Source organism: Vigna umbellata, chromosome 5 (genome assembly GCF_029865625.1).
Source record: "Vigna umbellata cultivar VRB3 chromosome 5, Vumbellata_1.0, whole genome shotgun sequence".
Taxonomy (NCBI): Eukaryota; Viridiplantae; Streptophyta; class Magnoliopsida; order Fabales; family Fabaceae; genus Vigna; species Vigna umbellata.
Genome location: NC_142169.1, coordinates 11,419,656 through 11,439,756, shown reverse-complemented (window position 1 = coordinate 11,439,756; position 20,101 = coordinate 11,419,656). Strand labels below are relative to the sequence as shown.

The following is a 20,101-nucleotide window of genomic DNA, read 5'->3' as shown; positions in this document are numbered from 1 at the left end:
TTAAATTCATCAAACGACGTTAAGGAGTGCATCACGTGGCAAGCTGACAGTGTAGTTTTAATATATGTGTAATTAAAAACGTGTGTGAATTCTATTTTTTTAAATGTTGAATTAAAAAATTAATTAAACAGAGTGGAAATATAAATTAAAAAAGGGCAAAGTTGGTAAATCGTATTCTACTTTCTACTGAAAGTCACATTCTTTCTGCAATTGCAAAATCAAAATGAAATTGGGGAAATTTGAGTTTTAGAGCTCGTCAGTCATCCACAAAATTGTTGTCCTTCGAGTGGATTCGCGAGTGTTGGTGGGTGAAGAACATCGGGTTGAAATAACGGTGCATGTGCGATTGGAACAAGTTGAAGCACGAGGTGAACTGTGGGATCTTTTGATTAATTAGGCGAGGTATGTTGGAATTTTTGTACTTTTAGACCATTTGGTTTATAAGGGTATGCAAACTAATATGCTGGATTGTGCATCTTGATTTTCTGTTCCTAACCGTTTGAGGTTTGACGTTGTGCAATTCTGATTTCGTTTTTCATAAAGGGAGAGTGCCCCTGATGGAAATAATTTTTTTTTCCAAGAAATACTCTAGGCAATGAAATACAGTTTGATTGATCATTGGCAAACATTTTCTTAGAACTACAAACTTTATGACTGTCTAATGTAAAATGGGTTGCAGTAAACAGGTTGTATTTTTGAAATTAGGGTTTTAGAGTTGGTATTATTTGTTACAGTTTTAATCTTATATTGGACTTATTCCAATAGAAAACAATATTGTCTTATTGCGGTGTTTTGTTGTGTTGGGTTTATAAATAAACTACTAGTGTCAACTGTTATGCCTTGTTTTTGAGGGGAAGAGAGAAATGAGTCAGATGGAAGTGGGAAAGATAGAAACGATAAAGATGAGTGAAAATACCTGGGAAATAAAGTTTCATGTGTTTGGTTGAAGAAAATATAAAAGAGACGTCGCGAGAGAGATGTGTAGAGATAAGTGAGAAAAAAAGTGGATGTCGCTGTTTTTAAAATTATTTCTCCATCTTTCTCTCCTGCTAAACAGCTTACATTAGTTTCACCCTCTTCATTTATTCACAACCAAAGTCACCATTAGTACCACATGATTATGCGACATAGATTTTATTTTTTCCATAGTATTTGAGACCTTTATTAGATGAGCACTCCTCATATTTCTGGTGTTTCCTTTATTTGAAATGATGGTAAGGGCTTGTTTGTATAGGCTTCGCTGTAGACGCTTATAGGACAGGCAAATGTTTATGGAGAAGTTTATCTAAACATATCCTTAGTCTATTATACTCTTATTGGATCCTCCCTTGTGTGTTATTTTCTTGATATGATGGTTGAACAAATGGTGATTCAAGGTTTGGAATCTGGCTGTCCCTCCCCCCTTTCATTGTCCCTATGGACAAGTAATTTGTTGGAAATTGAATGGTTTCAAATTATCCATGAGAGAAGATTCAAGGTTTGGAATGTGGCTGTCCCTCACCCCTTTCATTGTCCCTATGGACAAATAATTTGGTAGAAATTGAATGGTTTCAAATTGTCCATGAGGGAAGATTCATGGTTTGGAATGTGGCTGTCCCTCCCCCCTTTCATTGTCCATATGGACAAATAATTTGGTGGAAATTGAATGGTTTCAAATTGTCCATGAGAGAAGATTCAGGGTTTGGAATGTGGCTGTCCCTCCCCCCTTTCATTGTCCATATGGACAAATAAATAATTTGGTGGAAATTGAATGGTTTCAAATTGTCCATGAGAGAAGATTTGGATGAAGGCTTTCAAAATGGATATTCACTTTACTAGAGGACAAAAAAAAAGGCAGCTTACATGCCGGACCTGTTGTGAGAAGGTTTTTACCTTCACAGTTTGGGTAACACCAATTAGCAAACATTCTAACCCTCATAAAGATAACAAGAAGGCAGCTTTGTTCCAAGAAATTGACACAGATTAATAATCCTTGAGTAGTGTGGCATATGTCTCCCAATTGCAGACATTAATTATCTGCCTACTTTTTCTAGAATTTAATTTATCTGACTAGCACGTAATATGGATTTTATCTGTGTTGCTGCATTGGCCATGGTCAATTTAAGATCCAGACAAGAGAGTCGAGGATTAGCAGGTTTGATAATTGGTGTAACCTTAACATTCAATTTCTTTGTTTTACTGTCCTCTGCAGTAAGAGACGTAAGGAAGCTTAAGGTGATCGTGACTACGTTTATTTTAATTTGAAAGATGGTTTCCTAAAAAAAAATAGCTTGTGTGGGTTTTGTGGGATTGGATCTTAAGCTGGTTGACATAATGTTTTTTGAGAGATAAGCATAATTACTGGGACTTCATTTAATAGATGGTTGAACAAAAAGTCATTCAAGGTTTGAAATGAAGCTGTCCCTCCCCCAATTTATTTTCCACATGGACAAATAATTTGCTGGAAATTGAATGGTTTCAAATTTGCCATGAGAAAAGATTTGGATGAAGGTTGTGAAAATTGAAATTCACTTTACAAGAGGACTCGAAAAAAAAAGGCATGTCACATGCTGGACCTGTTGATGATTTTAGACACAATGATGCCAGCTGTGGTCAGATGATTAAATTATGTCAGTGCTTAAGCTGGAGTTTTGTCAATATGATCACTACGAACTTCAAAAGTGTTACTGTATATATAGGTGGAACTAACAAAGCTAAGGAATAAGTAGAGCTAATTTATTCTTGGTCTATGTTATTATCACTCTTATATTGTTGGTGGGTACAGAAGGTATCAAAGAACATTTCTATCAAAGAAAATGTTTATGGCTAGGCCTATGGTGTCGGAACTTTTTATTTGACTCGTGCGAGAAATCAGATGATTACTGCTAGAATTCAGAAGCTAACGAGGAAGGAGCTAAAGAGAAGTTGTAAGTTGTATGATGGTTTGAGTGTGGGATTTTGATTAATTAGGCGAGGTATGTTGGAATTTTTGTACTTTTAGACCATTTGGTTTATATGGGTATGCAAACTAATATGCTGGATTGTGCAGCTTGATTTTCTGTTCCTAACCGTTTGAGGTTTGACATTGTGCAATTCTGATTTCGTTTTTCATAAAGGGAGAGTGCCCGTGATGGAAATAATTTTTTTTTCCAAGAAATACTCTAGGCAATGAAATACAGTTTGATTGTCATAGGCAAACAATTTCTTAGAACTACAAACTTTATGACCGTCTAATGTAAAATGGGTTGCAGTAAACAGGTTGTATTTTTGAAATTAGGGTTTTAGAGTTGGTATTATTTGTTACAGTTTTAATCTTATATTGGACTTATTCCAACAGAAAACAATATTGTCTTATTGCGGTGTTTTGTTGTGTTGGGTTTATAAATAAACTATTAGTGTCAACTTTTATGCCTTGTTTTTGAGGGGAAGAGTGAACCGAGTCAGATGGAAGTGGGAAAGATAGAAAGGATAAAGATGAGTGAAAATACCTGAGAAATAAAGTTACATGTGTTTGGTTGAAGAAAATATAAAAGAGGCTTTGCGAGAGAGATGAGTACCGATAAGTGAGAAATAAAACAGTGGATGTCGCTGTTTTTAAAATTATTTCTCCATCTTTCTCTCCTGCTAAACAGCTTACATTAGTTTCACCCTTTTCATTTCTTCATAACCAAAGTCACCATTAGTACCACATGATTATGCGACATAGAAATTTCTTTTTTTCATAGTATTTGAGACCTTTATTATATGAGTACTCCTCATATTTCTGGTGTTTCCTTTATTTGAAATGATGGTAAGGGCTTGTTTGTATACGCTTCGCTGTAGACGCTTATAGGACAGAAAAATGTTTATGGAGAAGTTTATCTAATCATATCCTTAGTCTATTATACTCTTATTGGATCCTCCCTTGTGTGTTATTTTCTTGATATGATGGTTGAACAAATGGTGATTCAAGGTTTGGAATATGGCTGTCCCTCCCCCCTTTCATTGTCCATATGGACAAATAATTTGGTGGAAATTGAATGGTTTCAAATTGTCCATGAGAGAAGATTTAAGGTTTGGAATGTGGCTGTCCCTCCCCCCTTTCATTGTCCATATGGACAAATAATTTGGTGGAAATTGAATGGTTTCAAATTGTCCATGAGCGAAGATTCATGGTTTGGAATGTGGCTGGCCCTCCCCCCTTTCATTGTCCCTCCCCCCTTTCATTGTCCATATGGACAAATAATTTGGTGGAAATTGAATGGTTTCAAATTGTCCGTGAGAGAAGATTCAGGGTTTGGAATGTGGCTGTCCCTCCCCGCTTTCATTGTCCATATGGACAAATAATTGTGTGGAAATTGAATGGTTTAGAATTGTGCATGAGAGAAGATTTATGGTTTGGAATGTGGCTGTCCCTCCCCCCTTTCATTGTCCATATGGACAAATAATTTGGTGGAAATTGAATGGTTTCAAATTGTCCATGAGAGAAGATTTGGATGAAGGCTTTCAAAATGAATATTCACTTTACTAGAGGACAAAAAAAAAGGCAGCTTACATGCTGGACCTGTTGTCAGAAGGTTTTTACCTTCACAGTTTGGGTAATACCAATTAGCAAACCTTCTAACCCTCATAAAGATAACAAGAAGGCAGCTTTTTTCCATGAACTTGACACAGATTAATAATCCTCTAACAGTGTGGCATATGTGTCCCAAATGCAATCGTTCTATATCTGCCTACTTTTGCTAGAATTTAATTTATCAGACTGGCTTGTAATATGGATGTTATCTGTGATGCTGCATTGGCCATGGTGAATTTAAGAGCCCGACAAGAGAGTTGAGAATAGGAGGTTTGATAATTGGTTTTACTTAACATTCGATTGATTTGTTCTACTGTCCTCTGCAGTAAGAGAGGTAAGGAAGCTTAAGGTGACCGTTACTATGTTTATTTTAATTTGAAAGATGATTTCCTAAAATAAAAGCTTGTCTGATTTTTGTGGGATTGGAGGTTAAGCTGGTTGATATAAAGAGAAGTTGTAAGTTGTATATGATGGTTTGAGTTGTGGATTAGGAGGTTTGATAATTGGTGTTACCTTAACATTCGATTGACTTATTTTACTGTGTCCTCTGCAGTAAGGAAGCTTAAGGTGACCATGACTATGTTTATTTTAATTTGAAACATGATTTCCTAAAATAAAAGCTTGTCGGATTTTTGTGGGATTGGAGGTTAAGCTGGTTGACATAATTTTTCTTTTGATAGATAAGCACGATTCCTCGCTGTTCATCTAATAGATGGTTCAACAAATAGTGATTCAAGGTTTGAAATATGGCTGTCCCTCCCCCTTTCATTGTCCATATGGACAAATAATTTGGTGAAAATGGAATGGTTTCAAATGATCCATGAGAGAAGATTTGGATGAAAGCTTTCGAAATTGAAATTCACTTTGCTAGAGCACAAAAAAAAAAGGCAGCTTTCATGCTGGACCTGTTGATAGAAGGTTTTTAGCTTCACAGTTTGGGTAACACCAATTAGCAAACCTTCTAACCCTCATAAAGATAACAAGAAGGCAGCTTTGTTCCATGAAATTGACACAGATTAATAATCCTTGAATAGTGTGGCATATGTCTCCCAATTGCAAACATTCATTATCTGCCTACTTTTTCTAGAATTTAATTTATCTGACTAGCACGTAATATGGATTTTATCTGTGTTGCTGCATTGGCCATGGTCAATTTAAGATCCTGACAAGAGAGTCGAGGATTAGCAGGTTTGATAATTGGTGTAACCTTAACATTCGATTTATTTGTTTTACTGTCCTCTGCAGTAAGAGACGTAGGGAAGCTTAAGGTGACCATGACTATGCTTATTTTAATTTGAAAGATGGTTTCCTAAAAAAAATAGCTTGTCTGATTTTTGTGGGATTGGATCTTAAGCTGGTTGACATAATGTTTTTTGAGAGATAAGCATAATTACTGGGACTTCATTTAATAGATGGTTGAACAAAAAGTCATTCAAGGTTTGAAATGAAGCTGTCCCTCCCCCAATTTATTTTCCACATGGACAAATAATTTGCTGGAAATTGAATGGTTTCAAATTTGCCATGAGAAAAGATTTGGATGAAGGTTGTGAAAATTGAAATTCACTTTACTAGAGGACTCGAAAAAAAAAGGCATGTCACATGCTGGACCTGTTTAGGATTTTAGACACACTGATGCCAGCTGTTGTCAGATGATTAAAGTATGTCTGTGCATAAGCTGGAGTTTTGTCAATATGATCACTACGAACTTCAAAAGTGTTACTGTATATATAGGTGGAACTAACAAAGTTAAGGAATAAGTAGAGCTAATTTATTCTTGGTTTATGTTATTATCACTCTTATATTGTTGGTGGGTACAGAAGGTATCAAAGAACATTTCTATCAAAGAAAATGTTTATGGCTAGGCCTATGGTGTCGGAACTTTTTATTTGACTCATGCGAGAAATCAGATGATTACTGCTAGAATTCAGAAGTTAACGAGGAAGGAGCTAAAGAGAAGTTGTAAGTTGTATGATGGTTTGAGTGTGGGATTTTGATTAATTAGGCGAGGTATGTTGGAATTTTTGTACTTTTAGACCATTTGGTTTATATGGGTATGCAAACTAATATGCTGGATTGTGCAGCTTGATTTTCTGTTCCTAACCGTTTGAGGTTTGACATTGTGCAATTCTGATTTCGTTTTTCATAAAGGGAGAGTGCCCGTGATGGAAATATTTTTTTTTTCCAAGAAATACTCTAGGCAATGAAGTACAGTTTGATTGATCATAGGCAAACAATTTCTTAGAACTACAAACTTTATGACCGTCTAATGTAAAATGGGTTGCAGTAAACAGGTTGTATTTTTGAAATTAGGGTTTTAGAGTTGGTATTATTTGTTACAGTTTTAATCTTATATTGGAGTTATTCCAACAGAAAACAATATTGTCTTATTGTGGTGTTTTGTTGTGTTGGGTTTATAAATAAACTACTAGTGTCAACTTTTATGCCTTGTTTTTGAGGGGAAGAGAGAAACGAGTCAGATGGAAGTGGGAAAGATAGAAACGATAAAGATGAGTGAAAATACCTGAGAAATAAAGTTACATGTGTTTGGTTGAAGAAAATATAAAGGAGATGTTGCGAGAGAGATGTGTAGAGATAAGTGAGAAATAAAAAAGTGGATGTCGCTGTTTTTAAAATTATTTCTCCATCTTTTTCTCCTGCTACACAGCTTATTTTCTTGATATCATGGTCATCTTTGAATATTCGAGCTTATGGCTTTACCAGATTTGCTAAGTTTCAACTAATGCTTTATTTAATTCACAGTGGTTGTTTTCTGCAGGAACTAAATTTTGACTGGCAACGAGCAGCAACAAGCCTACTTGTTGCATTAGGCTCACATTTACCTGATCTCGTAAGATTTCTTGTTTTTCTTTTTAACTATTGAAATTGGTTTTTGTTTGTATTAAAAAATTTAGTTCAATAAAGAATGGAAAGATAGGTTTACAGAGCCATTGAAACAAGTATGACAAGAGAAAGAAAGATCGGTTGCATGCAACCCTACTCTAGTACAGTTTCTTTTTTAGCAGTTGAATCATAAGTTAAGAACTGTTGTCCATACTGCATAGTTTTGCTTTATCCTTGTACTTGGAATTATTGAAGTATTTTTCCATCAAGCTAAAATAATATCTCCCATTCATTTTACTTTCATGGGATGTACCACTGCCTTGCATATATATTTTATATAAACTCTTTTTTGCACATCCCCTAGTTTTCCCGGGATTTTTGATCTCATGTCTTTGATCTACCTTTCCCCTGGATTTGTGTTGCAGATGATGGAAGAAATTTTTCTTCATTTATCTGGGACCAATTCAGCAGTACAGGCTATGGTTCAAATCCTTGCAGAATTTGCTTCTAATGATCGTTAGTAATCAATTTTAACTATGTACATCGGCTGCCAAATTTTTCTGTGGGATCACACATTCAATTGTAAACGCTGATGAATGTTTCTTCCATATAAATCTGATACAGCCATGCAGTTCATTCCACGTTGGAAAGGTGTACTTTCCCAAATTTTGCCAATTCTTGGAAATGTACGAGAAATGCATCGCCCGATTTTTGCAAATGGTATGGTGATTTTTCTGTTACTTTGTTGATGGATATGTTTTTCTATCTTTGATGTCTTTTATTGGACGTCTTGGGCTTTTCCCAATCCATCACAGCCTTCACTTTATCTTGGTCCATCTCAACCCCCCTTTTCGAGATCAGATGACCTAGATATCTTATATGGACCTTACTAAACTCACATTTTTTCCTATTAGCCACCCAACTATTCTCCTCCAGCTTCCTCAACACTAACTCGACATGCTTCAAATGTTCCTCCCAAGATGGACTATACACCAATATGTCATCAAAGAATACTAACACGAATTTTCGCAGATAAGGCTGCATCAGACTGTTTATAGCACTTTGGAAGGTTACAGGTGCGTTGGTGAGGCAGAAGGGCATCACCATGAACTCATAATGGCCTTGGTGAGTCCTAAAAGCCGTTTTCTCTATATCCCCTTCCCCCATCTTAATCTGGTGGTATCCAGCCTTCAAATCCACTTTCGAGAAATACCTAGCCCCCCTGAATTCATCCAATAACTCTTCTATCACAAGGATGGGAAATTTGTTAGGTATAGTGGCTCGGTTCAGAGCTCTATAGTCCATGCTGTTGCAAAACAGTAGTAGGATGCTGGAATTAATAATTCTCTCATTCATACTTTTGAAACAATACATAGGTGTTTAAAAAGAAAGAAACTATTGTCTAGTTAAGGTAAAAAATCTCCTTAAATAAAGTCTCTAAATCAGGAGATATCTACCCAATAATACCTGATCTTAATAAAAGGAAATTTGCCCAATAATCACTAATCTTAATCCCTTAATTTTAGGGATTACACATAATTGCAGGATTACACATAATTGCTATATTAATTGTGTAATAAATTCACATATTTTGACACCCCCTTCAAGCTGAGGAATAGATATTGGTCATTCCCAGCTTGCTTATAAGATCTTGGAAGATAGAGCTATTGAGACCTTTTGTTAACACATCAGCTACTTGTTGCCTGGATGGGACATATGCCATGCATATTAGACCTTCGTCTACTTTTTCTTTGATGAAGTGTCTATCTATTTCAACGTGTTTTGTCCGGTCATGTTGAACCGGATTATGTGCAATTTCTATTGCTGATTTATTATCACAGTACAGTTTCATGGGACCCTTCAAATCAACTTTCAAATCATCTAGAATAATTTTTATCCATAATAATTCACATATTCCTTGAGCAAGTGCTCTGAACTCTGACTCAGCTGATGATCTAGACATTACATTCTGTTTTTTACTTCTCCAAGTTACTAAATTTCCACCCAGGAAAGTACAATATCCAGTAGTCGATCTTCTATCCAGTATTTAGCCTTGTGGGCTTTTTTAATAAAGGGTTGTTTTGGCCTTGTGGGCTTTTTTGGCCACAACCCACATGGGCTAGGGCCAAATCTTATCAAATGGACTAACTTGACAACTCTAGCTCTAACATTAAGTGTTCTCTTTTGTAAACGGAATAGAAACACACGTTAAATATTGCTTTTTGTTACTTGAGAAGTTGTTTGCTTTATATTTTATCTTATATATACAAAATAAGGCAGATGAAATTGTATTTGTACGGGTAATATTCAGGTTCACTGCAGAATATGAAATTATTAGCTTATGATTAATCATTATTTCTGTTAAATTGTTAGGCACCTTTGAAACAAAGACCAGAAAAACAAGACAGAAGAACCAGAGATAAACTCTCAAACTGAATTATTCACTTATTAGCTGTTAAAGAACAATGTTTACAAAGGAAAAAGCTTCCTTTCACACAAGTTATTCCCTGTCACCGAAGTAAAAGACTTTCAATACCGAAAAGATAGCCCCGTAACCTCTTCCAAATGGAAACTATTTATTGACTGTCTTAGAAAGTCTCTCCTTGAAAACAACTAAATAAATAACCCCTTTTATTTCTAAATGCCCTTGTGTAATATGCATTTCTCTATCTCAATATTTCCTTCCTAACAATACCCACTACTGCCAAAACAATCTTGCTCCCAAGGTTGAATTTTGAAAATTGATCTTTAATGGTAGAAGTGTTTTCCCTCGTGCCAGTCTTTTCTATATTCTTGAACACAGTTCAATGAAATCATGTTCATGGGAAACTGGAGAGAAGGCTTTGCTACTTGCAAAAATTGCTCTAATCTCAGTTGCAATTTCCTTGCCAACTCTATCATCAATGAATATAGATCCAACAATAAACTCAACTTCAACATGTTCTTTACCCTGGTACATTCTAAAAGTTTGGTATATCCATGAATCAATCTGTTGATGCACTTCATGCACAATTGGTGCTCAAAAAACTATAAGAGGTGTTAAACAAGAGGAGACTTCTTGTTGGAATTGCTGGGAGATGGTAAACCGTCAAGTCTAAAAGTATGTGCTGTAGAAATCTGACCAATTCCATCAAATCCATTGTTGGCGTAAGATTTATGTGTGCTCTATTGAATCTTCGACCTTGCTTCTGGTGGTATATTCATTAAGTTTCCCTTCCTTCACAGAATAAGTTAATTGTTCTAGACTCATTGTCATTATCTCAAATAAGAGGATTATAATCAACAAGTACCAGGTTTTTCCCATTGGAAAAGTCTACTTTTCCCGTTTTTCTCTATTGAACAAGCAAGAGATTCAGATACTACATCATGATGTTGAGCCATAGTCACAACTTCAGCCAAAGAGTCTGCTTTTGGACCTATGTCATTCTTACCTTTAAAATACTCAAACTGCCTTTTGCCAACAAATCTTTTACTCATAACAGTTGTCAACTCCTCCCAAGATGGATTCATGGTCTTTTGGCGCCAGAACTTGAACTAGTGACTAGTGTTTCCCTCCAAGTTGTTATACGCCAGGTGGAAATCTTCCATTTAAGAGATGTTTTGTACCTCAGAATCTTTTACCTGAAGTTATCCCTCCTAAAGGACCAATTCCCACAAACATTGACAACTCCAACCTTTTAACCCAAGGGTGAATTGGTTCTTCTTCCACTTTATTAAAAGCATTATTGTCCTTGTTCTCCTAATCATAGTTGTTATTCGGGACTGATTGTTCTTCCTTCTTCTCTTCTACATCGGTCGAATTCTACCACCCATTCGGACCCCTTTTCATTCTTCTTGATAACTTTAAGCAATTCTTTAAGTTCTTTCATATTTTGTATTGAAGATCCCATATTAACAAGAGATAATATTAATGTATACTCTACAAAAATAATATAATTTAATAGGGGTTTATTGCCGGCTTTTTTTAAAAACTCCTTAAATTCCCGGCGGTTTTGTTAAAACCGCCTTAAATTCCCAGCTATTTTGTTAAAACCACCTTAAATTCCCGACGGTTTTGTTAAAGCAAATCATATCTGGAAAGATTTTTGTTAAAGCAACAAATAATACTTTAGCATGGGTAGTGTATGATTGGCCTACAACAATTTTGTTCGTCTTTTTTCCTTCCCTTTATTCTTTCCATTGTTCGAAAGTTCTGCATGATTCTTGTCTAGCTAATTATCAGGCTCAACTACATGCTAGCATATTCTTGGTGGGATTTTATGTTAAATCATTTCTATTCTACTGCTTATGATTAGTTGTTTTCACCCTACCTGTCAAGGGGTGGCCAATGGGATTGTCTCAATTTTTAGTTTTAAAGTCAAGGGTGGCCAATGGCAACAAATTTAAGAAGTAATGTTAGAATCATCAATGTCATTCGGACTTGACCCTAAGCTTTCTCATGAAACCTGTATTGCTTTCCATGAATTGCTTATATCAATTGTTGTTGTTAAATCCTGATTCAGATCTTGAGTTGTATTGGTGGCAGGATTGTAATTTCGTGAGATTCAGAATCTTGCCCTTTATATTTCTAAAGAGAAAGTTATCTGACCAATTATGAGTGGTATTGGATTTTGAGCTTATGAATTTTTAATTCTAGTTCAATGATAAGAAGAATTATGTGAGACATCATTTGATTATTGTCTATGATTACAGAATGCATATGTAAATGGTTCAGTCTTGATCATATGGTTTAGGCAGCTAGAAGAAATGTGGAAATTATCTCATGTGAGAGTAAATATTTTATATGCTTGTTTTTTCTTAATAGAAGTGGAATTTAATTTAACATATTGCCTACTTATGCAGCTGGTTATCTTCACATAATCAATCAAATGAAAGAGCTCATAACTGGCAAGAAGGCCTATTTGGTTATGGGAAATCCACCTGATAAACTTTCCTGAGGTGAAATTTACTACATCCGTAGTATATATTTCAGTCTATCTTTTTGTAAAAACTTTCTAAAATTAATATATTAACAATTAGAAAATTATTTTCTCACTGATATATATATATATATATATATATATATATATATACTTTATTTTATCATATTTTCTCATTGATATAGATATTTTATGATATTTTTCTCATTTGAATAAAGTTATTGTTATTTTACTTAGGAGTGGAACATATATTGATCATTTTGTCTTAATAAAGTTAATGCATATCATTAATATATTAACAATTAACTATTATTTTATTTTTATATTGTAGGTATCTGTTCAAAGTGTACCAAATGATGAAGGCAATGAAAAACAACAAAATTGATAATTGTAATTTAGAAAATGTTTATTTTAATTTTTAAGATTCAACATGTTATTTCTTAAGTTGAATAATTAATTGTATTTTTAACATTTACTAGTACAAGCCAAAAGATGGCTAATTATTTTCTCAATGCACAGAAAAAGAATTTCATAAAAATGTAAGAATTGTTATCCAACTTGATGCACAAAAGAGTAGCATAAATATTACAAATTACCGTGCACATTGGTTTCTTTCGTTCGGTCAAAACCAATAAATCCAGTCAACAGAAACTAGTCCACATGCCTTAGGGAAAACTCAATACTTTCCCTAAATGATCAAATCTTTAATGAAAGAAACAATTGGAGTACAAGAACAAATGGGGAATCAATTCAATTTTTCACTGCAATATATTACATTAGTGGTTCCCTTCTATTAATTAAAAAATTGTCATGTTGATTTCAGAAATGTTCTTGTTGAGAAAAAAAAATTAAGTCTCACTTTAGTTAGAGATAATGTCAAAATACACTATATAAGTGGGGGAAATCCTTACCTATTAAGTTGGTTGAGTTAAGTCGAAAATCACTTTGGAAGATGTCAATTAAAAGAGTTACTTGTATTATCCATGTACGAACGTTTCATGTTTTTTTTTTTATTATTATTACCGGTCTGAGCATAAACACCCATATACCATAGTATTTATTTCCAACTTTTGGAATAACCACGGATTCTCCAATTTGGTCTGAGCATAAACACCCATGTACGTACGTGCCTTTTGAAAATTCAAGTTACCATTACTTAAGATTGGAAAGGGTGTGAAAAAGGTATTGTACTTGAACACAGGTGCCTAGGCATTCTGCTTCAAAAGGTTAACGAAAGAGCTTATGTCCGTGATAAAATAGATTGGATGTACAAGCAGGCAAACATTGCAATTCCAACAAACAGACTTGGATTGGCAAAAGCAATGGGATTGGTGATTTAATCTTTTTATTTTATTTAGTTTATTTATTTTGATCTTGTTGGATTCATTTTCCTTTCCTATTGCTTCTTAAACATACTTTCTATTTATTAAGGTTGCTGCATCACACTTGGATACAGTATTGGACAAACTGAAAGACATTTTAGACAATGTTGGGCAAGGCATATTTCAGAGGTTTATGCCAGATTTGTAGGATTGAGTGTATACCGTTTTTCTTTTTCAAAATGTTATTTGATGAAGTTTTGATGTTCAGATCTTACTGCTACACTTGTGAATTGTTTTCATCCTCCTTTCTCTCCTTTATGTTTTGTTTTCATGTTTTTGATGTTTGCAGTTTAATATATATCACATTGGAATTCAAAACCTTAAGTTTTTTAATGATAGCTTATGAAATTGTTGCTCCTTGTATAATAATGTCAACTAAAACAGTAACTATGCTTTTATATCACCATAATATTGCTGGAATTTTTCTGTTTTTATTAGTAATTTAAATGGCATCAGAAACCGAGGAATCTATTTACATAGATCCTCTTTAGCAGGAAAAGAAAACTATAGAATGTTAATAGGATTTTAATCTCTTCAATGGTTTCTCTGTTTCCAACTCTTTTTATTCAATCACGTTATGCACATTTCCAAATGCCTTCTTGTTTTTCTCCCTTGTTTTTCTAGACTATGTAAAAGTCATTCATGTAGATAGTAGAGAAACTTTGTTGAGATGACTCCAGATCCCTTTTCTTTTGTAAATTAACCTAGGCTAGAGTTCTCCTTAGTGTCTTCCTTCAACCTCCTTCCTTTAGTGTTGGCTTAACCTCACTTAAGAGCTTCTCCTTCTTACCATCACCGAATCATATTTCTTTTATACATAGCTTCCACACAACCATTCCTCCATAGATTCCTATCTAAGCATGCACATAACAAATAGCTGGAAAATGGACTCATTACGAATGGTATGCAAAATTTAAAAATATGTGTTGTATCCAACCATACTCGTACCATACAACCTCTGACAACATGACAATCTATATTTGAGTGTCAAAGTTTTTTCTACAAGTAACTTTTGTGTCCAAAACCAAGTGAAGGAAGAATTGAACCGAGATCATTAGCCATAAGAGAAGTAGTTAGGACCTAATAAGAGGAAGTAAATTAAAGGTCTTGTAGGATTATTTTAATATTGTAAGAACAGAAAAACTAAAAGTTTTCTTTATTATAATTACAAAAATTATGATTAGGGTAATTATGAATGTTTTAATATTCTACATCTATATAAAATATTTTATAATATTTTTTAGGTTTAATGTCTCATTAGGTTCCTATTTTCGTCAAGAATCTCAAATAGGGACCTTGCTTTTTTGGCGTCTCAATTGGGTCCTTTTTTTTATAAAATTGATGCAAATAAAGGTTTTTCGTTAAATTCATCAAACGACGTTAAGGAGTGCATCACGTGGCAAGCTGACAGTGTAGTTTTAATATATGTGTAATTAAAAACGTGTGTGAATTCTATTTTTTTAAATGTTGAATTAAAAAATTAATTAAACAGAGTGGAAATATAAATTAAAAAAGGGCAAAGTTGGTAAATCGTATTCTACTTTCTACTGAAAGTCACATTCTTTCTGCAATTGCAAAATCAAAATGAAATTGGGGAAATTTGAGTTTTAGAGCTCGTCAGTCATCCACAAAATTGTTGTCCTTCGAGTGGATTCGCGAGTGTTGGTGGGTGAAGAACATCGGGTTGAAATAACGGTGCATGTGCGATTGGAACAAGTTGAAGCACGAGGTGAACTGTGGGATCTTGTGTCGTTGGAAGCGCGAGACTGAAGCACGTGGTGAGTGGAGGTTAATCTGAAGGAAGGTCAGTTTTTGTGGTTTATTGTCTTACTTTTTATAGTTGGGAAAGTACAATATTCGGTTGTGGTCCCCCATGGTTTGGTTTGTGTTGTTGATTGCGTTTTGGTGGTCCCCTATGTATGTTTAAAGTTATTTGAGTCTGTGTGAGTGCATTTTGTTATTGTTTTAATATATTCTTTTTTGTCATCATATGTTTGCATAATAGGTGTGTGTAGATATATTGATATTGTGTTGTGCGTAATGGACGATGCTATTGTTTGGGTTTTCCACCATGGAGGGAAGTTCATTAATGATGATACCTTGAAGTATGAAGGGGAGACAATAACTTTGTCCTTTGACCTTGATATATGGAGTTATTTTGTGGTTGTTAGTGTGGTGAAAAGTTTTGAATATGATAATTTTAAACATTTATGGTACTGTGTAGGAGGGGGTTTAGTGTTGGAAAATAGGTTGGAAGAATTGATTGATGACACTGGTGCCATGCATATGGCTAACTTAGCTAGGCTTAATGGTGATATTCATTTATACATTGTGTATGTTGTTTCTGAGCCTGAAGTGCTAATGTTACTAATGATCAAGGAGAAGCTGAAGGTCATGGTGAAGTAGAAGAAGAGGGTGAAGAAGATGGTGACGGTGTTGAAGTAGATGGTGAAGTTGATGGTGACTTAAAAGGGGTGCATGAGGGTGAAGAAGATGGTGATGGTGTTCAATTAGATGGTGAAGTTGATGGTGACTTAGAAGAGGTGCATGAGGGTCAAGAAGATGGTGATGTTGTTGAAGTAGATGGTGAAGTTGATGGTGACTTAGAAGGGGTGCATGAAGGTGAAGAAGATGGTGATGGTGTTCAATTAGATGGTGAAGTTGATGGTGACTTAGAAGAGGTGCATGAGGGTCAAGAAGATGGTGATGTTGTTGAAGTAGATGGTGAAGTTGATGGTGACTTAGAAGGGGTGCATGAGGGTGAAGAAGATGGTGATGATGTTCAATTAAATGGTGAAGTTGATGGTGACTTAGAAGAGGTGCATGAGGGTCAAGAAGATGGTGATGTTGTTGAAGTAGATGGTGAAGTTGATGGTGACATAGAAGGGGTGCATGAGGGTGAAGAAGATGGTGATGGTGTTTAATTAGATGGTGAAGTTGATGATGACTTAAAAGAGGAGCATGAGGGTCAAGAAGATGGTGATGTTGTTGAAGTAGATGTCGATTGTGACTTAGAAGGGGTGCATGAGGGTGACGAAGATGGTGATGGTGTTCAATTAAATGGTGAAGTTGATGGTGACTTAGAAGAGGTGCATGAGGGTCAAGAAGATGGTGATGTTGTTGAAATACAGGTTGAAGGTCATGGTCACGTACAAGAGTTGCATGAGGTTGAAGAAGATGTTCATGGTGTTGAAGTTGAAGTTCAAGTTGAAGGTCATGGTGACGAAGAGCAAGAGTTGAATGTGTGTGAAGGAGTTGTGGAGGATGAAGTTGATCTTTGTGGTTGGAGTACATCTACTGATGAAGGTGATGTACATGGAAATAATGAGTGCTTAGAGGGGCTAGTGGATGTGAGTGTTGAATGTGATATAGATGGTGAAATAAATGGTAATGTGGAAGTAGAAGTAGAAAGTCTTAAAGACAGTGATGATGTGAGTGTTGAATGTGATGATCATGATGATAGAGGTTTGTTAGATGGGGAGTGGAAATCTGAGGAATTAGTTGCTGCAACAGATAGTGATGAAGAGGTTAATGACAGTGAAGGTTATGGGAGGTTTAGTGTTTTTTGTATGCCAAAAAGTATGGTGGACTTTACATGGGAAGTAGGGACTTTTTTTTCAGATAAGCAAGATATTTTAGATGCTGTGAAAGGGTATGCCTTGGAAAATGGGAGGAATATAAAGTTTGTAAAAAATGACAAAAGAAGATTGAGGATGAAGTGCTTTGGTGCAAAAGGAAAATGCCCATGGACCATATATTGTGATTATATGGAGGCTGTGAAATCATGGCAGTTGAGAACTAAAAATGAAATTCATACATGCAGCAGGGAGTTCAACCTCAAGTTACTTGACGCCAAGTGGCTGAGCTAAAAGTTGGAGAAAACAATAAGGGAAAATCCTAAAATGAAGGGTGTAGATATTCGTGAAAAAGTTCAAAGGAAGTGGAACATAGGTATATCTAGGTCTATGACTTATAGAGCCAAAGGTATTGCTTCTGAGCACATTGATGGGTCCTTTAAGGAACAATATAAGAGGGTATATGATTATGCACATGAGTTGTTGGGAAGAAATCATGATTCTACAGTTAAAATGCATGTTGAGAATAATGAGGATGAGGTAATTTTCAAGAGATTTTACTGTTGTTTGAAGGCATGCAAAGACAATTTTGTCTGTTGTAGGCCAATAATCGGATTAGATGGAGCCTTTTTGAAAGGAAAGTATGGTGGTGAGCTGTTAACAGCTGTTGGGAGAGATGGAAATGATTAAATGTTGCCCATTTATATGCGGTGGTAGAAGTGGAAAACAAAGATTCATGGTCCTGGTTTTTGAATCTTTTGATTGATGATCTTGGTGGTCATAAAGTATGTTCATCAATAACTTTTGTGTCAGACCAACAAAAGGTAATAATCATATTTAATTTGGTTTTTTCCTACATTAATTCATTAGTTATATATGGTCGTAACTGTTCTTTTTAATTTTAAAACCACAGGGTCTACTACTGGCCATACAAGACTTATTCCCTGGTGTTGATCATAGGTTTTGTGTGAGACACTTATATTCAAACTTTAGGAAGAAATTTCCTGGTAAAAATCTGAAACGGTTGATGTGGAGGGCAGCTACTGCCACTCATCCACAAAATTGGGGGAGGGAAATGATAAACATTAAAGATGTCAATGAAGACGCATTCAAGCACTTGATAGCCATCTCTCCAAGGTTTATGTTTTGTACTTTTTTATTTACCTTTTCTAATTTATACCACTTATTGTATTAAGTATGTTTCTGCAAATGTTTGAATATTGATCATATCATGTTCATGTCAGACTACATATAAATATTACATTTTATAAATCATAGAGTAGAGTTAAATCTAGAAGTAGTTCATGTTCGTATAGATTGATTTTCACATGCATTTATCCTTTTCTTAGTTGCAAGTTTGATTTGTAGTTACTGATGTGAGGACTTTTAGTGCTTTGAGTGCTTTATTTTAATAGGTTGTTATGACTTTGTAAAATATAACCACCAATATTTCCAAGAATTCCATAATGCTAGTTTCAATGCAGACTCTGGATTATTAGAACTATAAGTCACTATTACATACATATACTCTTAACATTTGTCTATATTATATGGTGTAGATATTGGTCAAGGTCCAGATTCAGTCCAACACCAAAATGTGACACATTGGTCAACAATATGAGTGAGGCTTTCAACAGTGTCCTAGTTCATACCAGGACTGAACCAATCATAACAATGCTGGAAGAAATCAGGGTGTACATCATGCAAAGATGGGCAAAAAATAGGTCTAAGATACAGTCCTTGACAAGATCAATTTGTCCAAAGATCCAGACTAGATTTACAAAGGAATCCCAATCAACCAAGAAGTGGATTCCTAGGTAAACTTTCTTCGCTTCTCAATTGTATTCTACTTTTTTCATTCGTAGCTAAACTTTGTTCCTTTTTGTTATAATTTGTTCACAGCTGGTCAGGAAAAAAATTGTTTGAAGTCAGACACGTCTCCCATAGTGGAGACAAATTTGTTGTAAACATAAACGACTTGTCATGCTCCTACAGGAGATGAAGCATCACAGGAATTCCATGTTGTCACTCTCTAGCCGCAATGAAGTTTTTGAATATTGATGGACAATAGTTCATTCCAGGTTGTTTTATGAAGTTCACCTATGAAGAAACATATGCATCAATCATATATCACATCAATGGCAACAACATGTGGGACCTAACACCATATTCGGATGTCATGCATCCTACCAAAAAAGTTATGCCTGGAAGACCTAAAAAGAAAAGAAGATTGGAACAGTGGGAAATCAAAAAGGATGATTCCCGATTGAGCAAGGCTGGTTTGCGCAAGAGATGCGGGCTATGTAGGGAGGTTGGGCACAACAAGAGTCGTTTCCCCAAAGTAACACAACAACCTACCCATGAAGCTTGTCATGACGAAGAAGCTCAACCATAGTAGTGTCTATGAATGTTGATGCAAACTTTAAGGATATTTTGATGTAATAGTACACTTGAAAGGAACAATTATTATGCTTTTGGATGTACTGTTTCACTACAATTGCTTTTAAGACATATATAGCACTTTATATTTGTATTTGACACTGAACAGTGCATTGCCTTTTTTGACAAAATATTGATCTGAATTGAAGTGTTGCTTATGTTGAAGGCTTATATTGATAGCTTGTAAATGCTGCTATTGATTGAACAACATGTATTCTCATTTTAACATTTTAACTAGAACCTCTTATATGAAGGGTGTAAATCGAAGTGTTGCTTATGTTGAAGGCTTATATTGATAGCCTATAAATGCTGCTATCGTGATTGAACAAGATCTATTCTCATTTTAACATTTTGACTACAAGAGTGTATGTTAGAATAACGACATACAATTTTCTCTCAGACCACATTCAA

The 20,101-nt window shown here is 35.0% G+C and overlaps 2 protein-coding genes across 10 annotated transcripts; both read left to right on the top strand.

Annotated features, from left to right (window-relative positions):
* Positions 1–179: 179 nt before the first annotated feature.
* On the top strand, positions 180–13,916 carry LOC124821842 (protein SHOOT GRAVITROPISM 6-like). Of its 9 annotated transcripts, none has more exons than XR_015786588.1 (10): positions 180–402; positions 7,311–7,382; positions 7,801–7,891; positions 8,000–8,095; positions 8,408–8,500; positions 11,901–11,975; positions 12,068–12,145; positions 12,218–12,313; positions 12,626–13,625; positions 13,726–13,907. XR_015786588.1 is itself a non-coding variant. In XM_088115151.1 (6 exons), exons 3-5 carry the CDS (start codon positions 7,801–7,803, stop codon positions 12,310–12,312), a joined length of 282 nt encoding a protein of 93 aa, XP_087971277.1. In that variant the 5' UTR covers positions 185–402; positions 7,311–7,382; the 3' UTR covers position 12,313; positions 12,626–12,886. The 9 variants fall into 9 exon arrangements, 3 of the variants coding, with proteins under 3 accessions (XP_087971277.1, XP_087971279.1, XP_087971278.1); XR_015786586.1 differs by having other exon boundaries at positions 12,068–12,139; positions 13,726–13,885; XR_015786587.1 differs by lacking the exon at positions 8,408–8,500 and having other exon boundaries at positions 12,068–12,139; positions 13,726–13,878.
* Positions 13,917–17,578: 3,662 nt separating this feature from the next.
* LOC124823578 (uncharacterized) lies at positions 17,579–19,646 on the top strand. Its single transcript, XM_047295810.1, has 5 exons — positions 17,579–17,791; positions 18,165–18,388; positions 18,811–19,068; positions 19,154–19,214; positions 19,347–19,646. The coding sequence occupies exons 1-5, from the start codon at positions 17,579–17,581 to the stop codon at positions 19,644–19,646; spliced, it is 1,056 nt and encodes a 351-aa protein (XP_047151766.1).
* The last annotated feature ends 455 nt before the right edge of the window (positions 19,647–20,101 follow it).

What these genes read in the sequence shown, in the direction of transcription:
- LOC124821842 (XM_088115151.1), top strand. Translation starts at nt 7,801, where the DNA reads ATGATGGAAGAAATTTTTCTTCATTTATCTGGGACCAATTCAGCAGTA. An exon ending in AGAATTTGCTTCTAATGATC is followed by an intron (nt 7,892 to 7,999) that starts GTTAGTAATCAA and finishes AATCTGATACAG; the next exon opens with CCATGCAGTTCATTCCACGT. An exon ending in TCGCCCGATTTTTGCAAATG is followed by an intron (nt 8,096 to 12,217) that starts GTATGGTGATTT and finishes CTACTTATGCAG; the next exon opens with CTGGTTATCTTCACATAATC.
- LOC124823578 (XM_047295810.1), top strand. Translation starts at nt 17,579, where the DNA reads ATGAAGGGTGTAGATATTCGTGAAAAAGTTCAAAGGAAGTGGAACATA. An exon ending in TTGAGAATAATGAGGATGAG is followed by an intron (nt 17,792 to 18,164) that starts GTAATTTTCAAG and finishes TTAAAACCACAG; the next exon opens with GGTCTACTACTGGCCATACA. An exon ending in ACCAAGAAGTGGATTCCTAG is followed by an intron (nt 19,069 to 19,153) that starts GTAAACTTTCTT and finishes ATTTGTTCACAG; the next exon opens with CTGGTCAGGAAAAAAATTGT.